The 12527-nt window shown below is 46.0% G+C and overlaps 1 protein-coding gene across 4 annotated transcripts; it reads left to right on the top strand.

Moving 5' to 3' along the window:
• The first annotated feature begins 268 nt into the window (after window positions 1-268).
• On the top strand, window positions 269-9320 carry LOC128830261 (olfactory receptor 52E2-like). Of its 4 annotated transcripts, none has more exons than XM_054016052.1 (3): window positions 269-558; window positions 4198-4311; window positions 8334-9320. In XM_054016052.1, the coding sequence occupies exon 3, from the start codon at window positions 8378-8380 to the stop codon at window positions 9314-9316; it is 939 nt and encodes a 312-aa protein (XP_053872027.1). In that variant the 5' UTR covers window positions 269-558; window positions 4198-4311; window positions 8334-8377; the 3' UTR covers window positions 9317-9320. The 4 variants fall into 4 exon arrangements, with proteins under 4 accessions (XP_053872027.1, XP_053872028.1, XP_053872026.1 ...); XM_054016051.1 differs by lacking the exon at window positions 269-558 and adding an exon at window positions 1224-1349; XM_054016053.1 differs by lacking the exon at window positions 4198-4311.
• The last annotated feature ends 3207 nt before the right edge of the window (window positions 9321-12527 follow it).

Raw genomic sequence — 12527 nt, 5'->3', positions numbered from 1 at the left:
AGGAGGGTGCAGTTGGGAAGGAGAGCCCAGGGCTGGGATGGCAGGGTGTGTGTGTGTTGGGGGAGAGCCCAGGGCTGGGGCAGCAGGGGGTGCAGGTGGGGGGGGGAGAGCCCAGGGCTGGGGTAGCAGGGGGGTGAGGGAGGGATCCCAGGGCTGGGGTTGGGGGGCAGCCAAAAATTTTTGTTTGGGGCAGCAAAAAACCTAGAGCCGGCCCCGGGATGAACAATCTGTGAGATTCAGTTTGCCTGGAAAATCTGAACTCCTGGTATTTGCAAATCATTTCATCACTCCCTGGTATTTGCAAATCATTTCATCACTCCCTGGGGAGGCTCTCCAGATGAATTTTTCCAGGGTCTATTTTCTGCTCTTCATGGAGTTCAGGGAATTCTCCTCCAGGAGTCCTAGCCAACCGGGGAGTCCTCAGGGACTGTACAGGTGAATTATAAAGGTCGTTGGCCGGCATGCTGAGTCTCAGACATTGGAGATTCATATGTTGATTCTCAAAGCTCTGCATTCCTGTCGCTGTAAGATTTCCACTCTCTGCTGAGCGGGATTTTGGTGAGTTGTTTGTTTCTACATTAAAATTAGTGCTCAGGGCTCAGTCAGAGACAAGAACCTGATCATAAAAACAAGAATTTGTCTAAACTATTTCGACTACATTTATAGTTCCAGTTTACCAGGCAAACCCCTTAGTCTTTCTGATAATACAAAACAGTTCAAGTTGCCGTGCTGGTGAATTTCTGCCCACCTAGTTCTTGACTTGAGACAGACCCCAAAAAGGCAGATAATGTTGGAACCCTTCCTCTTTCCTCCTATCTGTCTGTTTTTCCCTCTGGTTCGCTCAACTTTTCCAGTTCAGCGACTCCACTGGCCTGTTGGGAAGTGCAGCCAAAGCCTGAGAGGAGAAACACTGAAATCTCAAACTCACAGGCTTAAAGGTTCAGAACAAGGAGGATAGTAAATTTTTCAGGAAGGGGTCTACTTTCTCTGTGCCTCTGGAGAGGACGAGAAGCACCAAAAAACAATAAAAAGAAAAGCATATTTCTGGCATGGAGGAAACCAGGCAGGGTTGGAAATCTCAGCAGAGGAGGTCCAGGAATGCACAGTGTGTGTGTGTGTGGGGAGGGAGTGTAGTATCCATAGCAACTGTGATGCAATAAACAGTGATAATAGAGTGAATGGTCCTGCCTCCGGAGTCAATCCTTCCCGCTCTCTCGATTTCTACCCCCAACACCCTGCACAGACTGAGCAGATTCTGGGATTCCTTTCGCCCTCAGAGAGGCTGTTCATTCTGATCTCCCCCATTTCACCGGTGCAGGCAGACACTGAGTTTAACCTTGTCTGAGAAGGTATTTCTGTGCCTGTCACTGTGGGGTCTGGCACCTAGTTTTGGTCCTGGGTGAAGGGTGTCACTGTGTGGCAGGGCTGGAAATTGTGGGTGTGGAGGACCCACATGGACAGGCGGTCAATGCTTGGGGCAGGTAGGGGGCAGGTACAAAGACAAGCAGGCAGCACTCAGGGTTGTTGGGGCATGCATGGGGTACATGGAAAAGTGTGCAGTGCTGGGGCTTGTGGGGAAGCAGGAGGGTGCATGGACAGACGGGCAGCGCTGTTGGTTGTGGGGGCAAACAGCGCAGTGTACACAGAGAAGCAGCAGCTCTGGGGGTTGTGGAGCAGCCAGGGGGTATACACAGGCAGGCAGTGTGGGGGGCTGTGGGGGCAAGCAGGGGGTGTACATGGACAGGTGGGCAGTTCTGGACTTTGCAGAAGTAGGCATGGGGTGTATATGGAGAGGCAGTCAGTGCTGGGTGTGGTTGGGGCAAACAGGGAGTACACGGACAGGCAGGCAAGCGCTGGAGCATGTGGGGAGGCAGGGGTATGTACACGAATAGGTGGGGAGCACTGGGAGTTGTGGGGCAGGCAAAGGGTGTACACAGACAGGTGGGCAGCACTGCTGAAATTCATATTTTCATTTTGATTGTTGGTCCAAGTCTAGTGCTGGGACCTTTCCTGTCCCCAAGTATGTGTGGGTGCATCTCATGGCCTCTTTGGCCCTGCAAGCTACAGAACTGCAGCCTGGGTGTCACAACCTTTACTCAGTTTGGTTTCCAATCGTTGTTATTGAATGTTATTTACGTAACTTCAGGCATTTCAGCAATGGAAAGAATCATTGATCTTTGCTCCTCAGTTGGTTCAACCTGACCCCCTGTCTAACCTCTCCTTCCCCATCCTAGGCTGGCCCGATTCCAGCAGCACCCTGGTAACTGTGGTTAGATGTTTGGCTGTGTGCTGTCCCAGCTCTGCACACACAATGGGCACAGTAGACCTTAAGCGAACTCCCCAAAAACCAAGACAGGTTTGGTGTTGATGAAGCTCAGTACTAGTATCCTGCAGAATCTAACGGACGACTAACACATGTATGCCCATAACAATCGACCAGCTCAGTGAACAGCGGGACTTTTCGTTTTTCCCTAGGCTAGACAAAGACCCTCCCTCTGAGTTACAAACAGGTTACGTACTGGCCCTCTGACATAATTAGTTACTGTCCCCCGACGGGGCTAGTTATCACCCATCTCCTTCTACATGCTGGCTCGATAAAAACATCTCTATTATGTATTGTCATCCTGACCTTATCTTTTCAGAGGGGTCAGTGTGTTCCTGTTATCCTTGGGGAATATTTTTGTACCATCTTTGATATTCGGATGGTCTGGTACCACTTGATATTGTGATGTGTTTGTGTGAACACACCCTGACTAGCACTCCTTAGGAATGTGTATTTCTGCAGTATCAGCCCAGTTCTTGTCAAATTCCCTGAGCAGGTCCTACCTCTTCCTCACAGTTTGTCTTTCCTTTATGTAAGTAAAGCTTTGTCTACTTTAGCTCAGGACTCAAGCTTCATACCAGGCCTCTGATACAAGGGTTTCTGTCTCAGGCTCTTTTCCTACTACATTCCCCCACTTTTTGTCTTTTTATGGGGAGGATGTTCCCCCATCGTCCCAGAAAAGCATAATGCCTGGACTGAAGATGGCCCACTGGGCTAAACACTGTTATGTGGCCACCTTACTTTCCCATCCACACATTTATGCCCCATTTGTCCCATAGACTGGAAAATAAAATCTGTCCATCGGTCGTATGAGGGAATGTGCAATTTGTTTTTAGTCCCTTATACTAGACCTGGGAATGTTAGGCTCAGGACCATGACTTTGAAATGCAGGTTTATGATTAAGCTTTGGGAGCAATTTTAGATAATTAATATGTATGAATAATGTAGATATGGTGTATATATTGGTATGTTACATATGGGTATGTATGCATAGAAAGTATGTGTATATACGACAGCACTTTATATCCAGGCATAACAATCCTTTTCCAGTCTCAGTGGTGCAGTTTGGCCCTTGTGGCAAATTCCTATTAGGGCAATTACAGTTACCACCAGTATTATTCTTGGAAGTAGGTTGAGTGTTCTGAAATACTGGGATGTTCCACAGTGCTGTGTGTATGAGAAGTAAAACAGAAATTTGCAGTAATGACATTACAAATGAGGCCTTTACATACAAATGTCTTTATTTATAAATGTAATGAGTTACTGCACAGGACTGTCCAGTCATGTCAGAGGTTACCCATACTGCTGGTCGTCTCTCTTCGGTAAATTTTAGTGGGCAGGAAACAGGAATGACTAGCTTCTCTGTTCCATTGGTTGTATTGCTCTGTGATGCACCCGTAGCTTTGCTGTGTCAGGATTTAATATTGATCTCCAGGCACTGAACAAGATTGTTTTGAATAACATGTGCCTTACTTAGGATGTAGCATTACTGACCCGAAAGTGTGACTGATACTATCAGGGAATTTATTCACCCAATTAATAGTTACCATGTAACTAATTCCCCCCCCCCAAACCTTTATATTTGTTGCCATTCATGTTTTATTGTTACCTGGGTGTTAGAAAGGTGAGACAAGGAGGGGGCAAGCAGGGGTAACGGGGAGGAGGATTCAGAGGTGTACAGCAGCCCACCATAGTCCCAACTGCATGCCGGGGGCCTAGTCACCGAGTGTTGTAGTTCTTTTAGGGATTGGCTTCTTCTGGCCTTGTTTTGAAATGGAATTAGCTTTGATTTTTGGCTTATTGTGAAAGTTGGGGTACTTGTATACAGCTTGAAAGTTGGCAATGCTTAACACATATTGTTTCCTTTGACTCAGGTTGCCAACCAATCCAGAGTGACCAACCAATCAGTGATATGTCGTCTTCATTATTTACGATCACCCAGTTTTTGTGCCAACTGCAAATTTGACCAATATTCATTCATGAGAAGGGTAAGCAGCTGAGTTGCTGACACGTGTCGCTGCTTACACTTGTCAGTTAACAATTAATGTATTGTGATGGGATCCCCGGGGTGTAGCCTGGGACTGTGGTTTCGATGGGCCCCCTTAAGTCTCCAGCCTGGGCCTTCTCTCACAATGCTTTGTGATTTGTGATAACAGCACCTGGAGGGGTTTCCTGCTCTTCACTAGCAAACAAATGTGGAGCTCCACACCTAGCTAGATTGCATGAATGCTCCCAGAGCCACTTATGAATTACACAGGGAAAGGTTCTAGCCAAATCCTCTGTGACGTTGCACCCCATAAGACTTTCTGGAAATATGCTTATGAATGTATATATGACACAACTGGAATATGTTTTATGCTACATATACCATGTAACATATCTCTGTGAAGGTTATGATCTACTGAATCTATTCATCCTATTTGTATGCATGTGTCATTGTTGTATTCGAAGTTATGAATATTGGCTGTCTACTTGTTTGATTTTAAATACGCATAGTAAGGCATTTGGTCAACTTCTTTAGAAAGGAATTTGCATCTTAAGAAGCACTTAACAGACAATGGATCTTGGAAGGCTCAAATCCACATAAGAAGTCTATGAGACTGTTCAAGGTAGCATGTGAACCATGGCAGCTACCTGCAAGTTCTGAGTCATGCATGGACATATGACTTGCCCATGTGACTCCAAAACTCCATCTTGTAGCTGGAATTATACACGAGGGGGTGGGGGGTTATCCATCCACAAGAGAAAGTCTGTTTAAACCCCTCTGAGACCCCCTCCATTTTGTCTTCAACTGGCTCAAGAGATAGCCTCTCCACCCCAAAGGATACTTGAAAGAAATTGGAACAAAGGACAGTAACTTCAGGGGGGGGGGTGAGTGATTGCTGGACCCAGACTAGAAGGAGACTAGTCTGTAAAAAGAAGTTTACTGGAACACTTCTGAGGGTGAGGTTTTATCTGTATTCAGTTTGTTCTGTCTGCTATGTCCAATACAGTAAGAAAAGTAAATTACCAAGCAAAATAAAATAGAACACGCAAGTCTATTACTTGAAACCACTTAAATCCTACTTTCTGTATTTAATAAAATCACTTGTTACTTATTAATTAATCCAGAGTATGTATTAATATCTGGGGCGGGGGGGAGGGCAAACAGCTGTGCATATCTCTATCAGTGTTATAGAGGGTGAACAATTTATGAGTTTACCCTGTATAAGCTTTATATAGGGTAAAATGGATTTATTTGGGGTTTGGACGCCACTGGGAGTTGGGCATCTGAGTGTTAAAGACAGGAACACTTCTTAAGCTGCTTTCAATTAAGCCTGCAGCTGTTAGGGGACGTGGTTCAGACCTGGGTCTGGGCTTCCAGCAGGCTAGTGGGTCTGGCTCAAACCAGGCAGGGCATTGAAGTCCCAAGCTGCCAGGGCAGGAAAGCAGGGACAGAAGTAGTCTTGGCACCTCAGTTGGTAGCCCCAAGGGGGGTTTCTATAATCCAACCCATCACATCCCCCCAGCACAGTACCTCAGTAATATACCGTCTTGCACTGATCAAGATGAGTAGTGCACATTTATTAATTGTTTCACCACACCATCAGTGGAAAGTGGATATACACCAGCCTTTGCAAAGTTGAACAGATTTAACAAACACTTCAGGAAATCTCACTGGTAAAGATAAACAGTAAAACAAGTTTATTGACTACAAAAGATAGATTTAAGTGATTATAAGCAATAGGAAAAGAGTGAATTATATATATATATATATATAAGCACGCAGTCTAAACTCTCAACCCTATGAGACTGGACAACATCTAGAGTAAGCACTTTTTCTCACCTCACTAGATATTGCAGTTCATAGTATAGTGTTTTCACCCTTGAAACATTGCCCAGACTCCTCTGTTGGAGTCTTCAGTCTTCTCCCCCACCTATGGTGCAAGCAACAAGGATGCTCAGAAGATTGAATGCCAAGCATGGTGCCCCTGTATTCTGTTTTACACCCTTAGTTCATGTGCTTGGAGGACACAAGTCCAGCATATCAGGTGGGCATTGCATAAGCCAAGGTTGAGAAATTCTCCTGCTGTGGCCTTGTTCAGGTGAGTCATTGCAGTGTAACGCCCTTGCTGGACAATGGCTGTTGATGGTTGTTTGACGCCTGCCCAGGCTTTGGGAAAGTTTCCTTGCTGTTGTCTCTGGGGAGCTGCTGTTTCCCATCTTAAAGCATGATTTAGATGATAACATGATCTCATAACGTCAGTTGCCCTAACGATATACATATTTAGCTAGAACAATGACTTTCAGCAGATCAGAACCTCTCCCCTGATATCTCACATGGCGTGCTTTATATGCAATATCACAATTATATATAAATGAGGAATATGGGGGTTACAGAGTGCTCCCCTGAGGTATAGAGTGTCACACTGATGTCTCAGACAAAGATGGGTGCCTGCATGAAAGTGTCTCACCAAAAGAAAAAAAAGAAGCAACAAAGGTGCAGGCCTGTCAGGGTAGTTCCTAGGGGGGTTGTGGAGCCCAGGACACCCCCCCACTCCACCCCAGGCCCCGACCCCACTCCACCCATTCCCCCAAGCCCCCCATCTCTTCTCGTCCTTGCTCCGCCCATGTTCCACCCTTGCCTCTAAGCCCCTGCTTCCTCTCCTTCCCTGAGCGATGCCAGGAACCGGTGGGCCAGAGGAGGACTGGGCCAGTAGTGCTGCTGCCATCACCTGGCCCTGCACCGCCCTGGCCTCTACCCGTCCCCCTAAAGTGGGGGTGGGGTGAAGAAGCCGGGGTTCGCCAGGCCAGGCCGGTAGCACTGCTGCCCAGCCCCATGCCGCCCTGACCCCAATGCATCCCCCTGAAGTGGGGGCAGGGTGGAGGAGCAGGGCCACACAAAGTGTGGCGCCCAGGGTGACAGATCCCACCTGTCCTATGGACAGGACAGCTCTGAGGCATGTACCCTTAAATACCAAGACCCGTGTGGCCGTCATGTCCATTTTGTTGAGCACAAAGTCAAAGCCCAGTAGGATGTCTGTTTCCATGGGGAAAATTTGGCTAATTTCCAATGTAGCAGTTGCATCGTCGATCAGACTTATGGTCCATCTAATCCAGTGTCCTCCCTCTGACAGTGACAGCCCCAGGTGCTGCAGAAGGAGGTGTAAGAAACTGAGCAGCAGGTGGATGGGGGAGACAACCTGACCAGCCTGAGGGGGTCACCTAATTCCTAACAGCTAGAGATTGGCTTGTGCCTTGAATCACGTGACCATATAGGCTTTCCAAAATATTTATTTAGCTGAAATTATTGTAACTGGATAGTCTCATCCTAAATGCAACCTTGTGTGGAAATGAGTTTCTCGGTCTAATTTCACATTTTACGTGTTTTGAATTTGCCACATTTTAGTTTAATTGAATGTTCTCTTGATATTGTGTTATGAGACAGGGGAAATACATTCTCAATGTACACTACCAGTCAGAAATTTATAGACTTTTTTCATGTCCCCTCTTATTCATCTCCTTTGTAAGGCAACAATTCCAGTCTTTTCAACCTCTCTCTGTATAAGAATTTCCCCCAAGCCCTTGATCATTCTTGTTGCCCTTCCCTGAACCCCTCTAGTTCTGCAATATCCTGGGTGAGAAGGGTGCCCAGTACCACACAGAGGAGTCCAACGGAGGGTGAAACATTGACTGACTGATCTCATGGCATTGCATTTTCGGTAGGATTCCCCATCCCACTCCTCCTGGATTTGATGAGTTCAAGCTTCTTCCATCCAATGGGAATACACATTGCAGTTATTGACATAGAAGTACATCTGCCATCATATTACCCATTCACATGGCTTGGTTAGTGCCGTCTGAGGCCTTCTCTGGACTGGACTATGATCTAAATATTCTGTTGCCATCTGTAAATGTTGGCAATGCACTGCTCACCCCCTTTTTAGATAGTATGAGAAATATTTTATAGTTATTAACAATTTGTTATACAGCATGTAACCCCCCTCACTTTGCTTTTCTCCCTTCACAGGCACCTTGACCTTTTCTGAGCCCGATCAATGCATCAATCACCTCATGGCAGCTTTCAACATCACCCCCTCTGACTCTTCAATGTTCATCCTAGCTGGCATCCCTGGCCTGGAAGCTGCTCACGTCTGGATGTCCATCCCTTTCTTTACGTTCTACATTATCAGCCTGTTGGGGAATTTCATGATTCTCTTTGTTGTAGGCAAAGAGCAGACCCTGCACAAGCCGATGTACCTGCTGCTCTGCATGTTGGCGCTCACAGACATTGGCATGTCTACCTCTGTAGTGCCTAAGGCACTGTTTATATTTTGGTTCAATTTGAAAGGAATTACTATGGATGGCTGTCTCACGCAGATGTTCTTCCTTCACGCGATTGCTGTTATGCACTCAGCCGTTCTTGTGACAATGGCCTTTGATCGCTACATTGCCATATGTGACCCTCTGCGATACACCACCATCCTCACCAATGCACGAATTGCTAAGCTAGGGCTTGTGGGTTTGACAAGAGCTGTTCTCTTCATTCTGCCCGAGCCCCTGTTCTTGAGCAGGCAGCCATTCTGTGCCAACCGCATTATCCCCCACACGTACTGCACGCACATGACTCTGGCAAAGATGTCGTGTGGGGACATCACAGTCAACAGGACGTACAGCTCAGTGACAGCGTTTGTATTCATCGGGTTTGACCTGACGCTCATTGCCTTATCCTATGGTCTGATCATCAGGGCCATTCTCAGAATCTCCTCCAAGAAAGCCCACCTGAAAGCCCTCAACACCTGTACTGCCCACATCTGTGTGATGGTGGTGTCTTATACTCCCTCCCTCTTCTCCACTCTGACACAGCAGTTTGGTCAGGGCATTGCACACCATGTTCATATCATCTTGGCCAACATCTATTTCTTCATCCCCCCAGTGCTCAACCCTATCATTTACGGGGTCAAAACCAAAGAGCTTCGTGACAAAGTGGGCAAATACACCTGCAGAACGTGATCACTGGGTGCCACTGACTTTAAACCTGCCTGACAAGAGGAGGAAGGATATCTCATCATCAGTCAAGGATAATCTGTTCTAGTTTGGCTGAGATCAACATTGTGGGAGTACAGTGTGAGAACTTCCTCACACCTGTCGGAGAAAAACTGAGTTCTCACTATTTTGTTTACGTACAGCAAGTCAGAGGCTTTATTATTAACTCTCACATGTGCAGAGGAGAGAGCAAGTAGGTCTCTCTCCCTGGTAACTAATTACAGCAAGCATTTATACCTTTCATTACAGAAATAATGAGGGACAGCTGCATTTTGTTTATACATAGGCCATCTTGATATCTTATTTTCTTACTTGTTTTGACTCTTGCCTACATACAATTAGTTTCTATACCTTATCTACACAAGGTCTTCTACACCTTATCTATACTGAGGTCACAATGACTTCTTACACAGCTCTTTCTCACCCGTCTCACACAATCCTCACACAATCCTCACACAATCCTCGCTTCTACAAATCTCGCGTTATCAGGGTTATCAGGGTCACAGCTAGCTTGACTCTTGCTAACAAAGACTGTCTCTTGCTAACGAAGCCTGACTCTTGCTAACAACCATCATGCATTGCAGTTCCCTTCTGTCAGTTCTTTTCTCTGCTTCCACACACCTAAGGTCTTATAACTCTATGACCAAGCAGTTTTGTCCATTGCTGAGTTCCCTCTCTCTGACCATCACCTGATTTCTTTGAGTATCGCCCATCAGCCCCCATCCCACACACCCTGCTACTCGGCCTTTCCATGACTTCAAGAACACTAAAAGATACTGAAACTGTCCGAACTGATCCAGAACCCTGTTCATACGGGGACTAATGGAAAGCTACGTTGTGTCAGAAAAACAGAAGCTATGTTTTCAGAGTCAAAGAAAGAAATTACAAGGCTGAATTTCTTTATCATACGTGCACGAAATGTACCTATTTTTTCTATATCCAATCCTTCAGGAAGCCTGGATGATAAAGCAAATGTTTCATTTGGGAAGTGCTAATACAAGAATCTGTTGCAGCAGTTGAGGGCATTCTACTGGAGTTTGTAGTTGAGAGTTTTGAAACTGTGTTTTTGAGAACGGGACTGCTGTGTTAAACTATGATATTGTCTTAGAATCATAGAAGATTAGGGTTGGAAGTTATTTGACTCAAAGAGACCTCAGAAGTCCATCTACTACAACCCCCTGCTCAAAGCAAGACCAACCTCAACTAAATCATTCCCAAATCATACCCAACTAAATCAAAATGTACCGCCTTGCACAGATGGTTTTTGAGTTGCTTTTAAGATGGAATATTTACAATACACACTAGCCATTTCTGTGGTCAAAGACATAAAAAATAGGTGTTGAGATTTCATGTTGGAGTTTGTGAAAAAGGACAACCAAGTTTAGCCGTTTTGGGTTGAAGTTCTCGAATACATGGGTGCCACCGAGGAGAAAGACTTTAGTGAACTTAGCTTGTTTGCTCTTTCATTACTGTCACTACCTTTTAGCAATGCTGAAGCAGAACGATTGTTTTCTCAGATGAACTGGATAAAAACAAAAGTGCACAACAAGATGCAAGAGGAACTATAAAAACCATTCTTAATGTTAGGGTGTATATGCAATGATACAAAATCTGTTGTAAAGAGTTTACATCAACAAAAGAAATGATTGCACGTGTCACTACTGATGTATAACCAGCAGCAGAAATATTTTACTTCTGACGAAGACCGCAGAGATGAAATGTTACCTTTTAGAGGCTAACAGAAACAAATTAATTCAACTCAAAATATGGATTTGGCTGCAATGCTTCAATGCATTAGAAATAAATAATATGGTACTGTTATTGATATTTTTCCACTACATACGTTTTGGGCTACATCTGCGTTATTTTTAACAATGTCAGTCACCATTTTTTGTTTCAAACATCTGCCAACCCTCCATCGGGATACGAGTACCAGTACTGGGGTTTTGAATGTTAATTTGATTTTCATCTCACTTTGTTGCTAATGTGAGTGAACTCCTGCTGGGGCTTGTAGCTTTTTTTTTTTTTTTTTTTTAAATCAGATCTGTACTATCTATCTAAGAAAAAAATCCTTTGCTACTTGATGCATAGACCAATGTGTTAATAATAATAATAAAAAACTTTGTTTCAACAAATAGATCGGGCTTCTTTAGCGTTAGTTTTTAAGTGACTCTGGGCCATTAATGCAGTAGAAATGTGGCAACCACAAGCCCAGAGATGTGCGAGAGGCAGAACAGCAGAACTGAGGCAGAGGTGGGGGCTGAGGCAGACCAGAGCCAGGAGCTGGGGCAGCACAGAGCAGCTACACCTCTGGGGAATCAGGACTGAGCTACAGCAGTCAGCTGCGGGGCCAGAGCCAGGATAGCGGGTGCCGGCCCGGGCACACGTAACACAGCCGAGCGTGATGAGTGGCTGGGGACAGCAAGGTGGGGCCATGGGCAGAGGACGCAGCACAGGAAGACATTGCTAGACCGGAGGGCTTTGAAGGCTGGACTCAGAGAGGCAGATGTGAACTCAATGGGAGAAGGTGCCTGCCACCTAGAGCCTTAGGGCCTGTGGCCACCTCCAGAGCAAGTGTTTTCCCCATGGTATCAGCACAGTGCATCCAGGGATGGGAGGGAGGCCTGGGATGTGTGAGGAACAGACTGAGAACTTTTCTTACATCCCAGAAATGGGTGTTTTTGTTGTTTCCCTTGCCCATAGAGCGGGTTCCTTGTTTCCCTGAACTTTTTTCCATTTGTTCCTTATTTTTCTTACTATTGCTGTTTAATAAATTGTATGTGGTTTGAATGTCGTGAAGTGATCTGCAGGTCAGGGAAGTGCTGGTTCAGAGAGAGAGCCCCAAAGTGTGGGCACCCTAACCCCCTGTCCTAAGTGATCACAACGAGACTGCGGGTCATACCCAGTGTGTGTCATGGGCAGTCCAGGTGACGACCCAGGGTGACGTACTAAAGGGGCCGCAGTTTGATACCTCCCACCTGATCTGATCTGCCAACCAAGAGCCAGATGGGCTTACAGAGGCAGGCAGGCAGACAAGAGAGAGACAGTGCTGGAGAGAGTGAAACCAACTGCAGCTTGACCAGGCAGACACTCACCCACGTAACTCCTCCAGTGGGAGCAGGGGTGCACAGGGCTCCCCACTCTCCCAGGACAGAAGGCCCCCTGTGTTAGAGCCATG

The sequence above is a fragment of the Malaclemys terrapin genome, chromosome 1 (genome assembly GCF_027887155.1).
Source record: "Malaclemys terrapin pileata isolate rMalTer1 chromosome 1, rMalTer1.hap1, whole genome shotgun sequence".
Classification (NCBI taxonomy): Eukaryota; Metazoa; Chordata; order Testudines; family Emydidae; genus Malaclemys; species Malaclemys terrapin.
The sequence above is the reverse complement of the archived record's forward strand: the minus strand, read 5'-3'. Positions and strand labels throughout refer to the sequence as shown.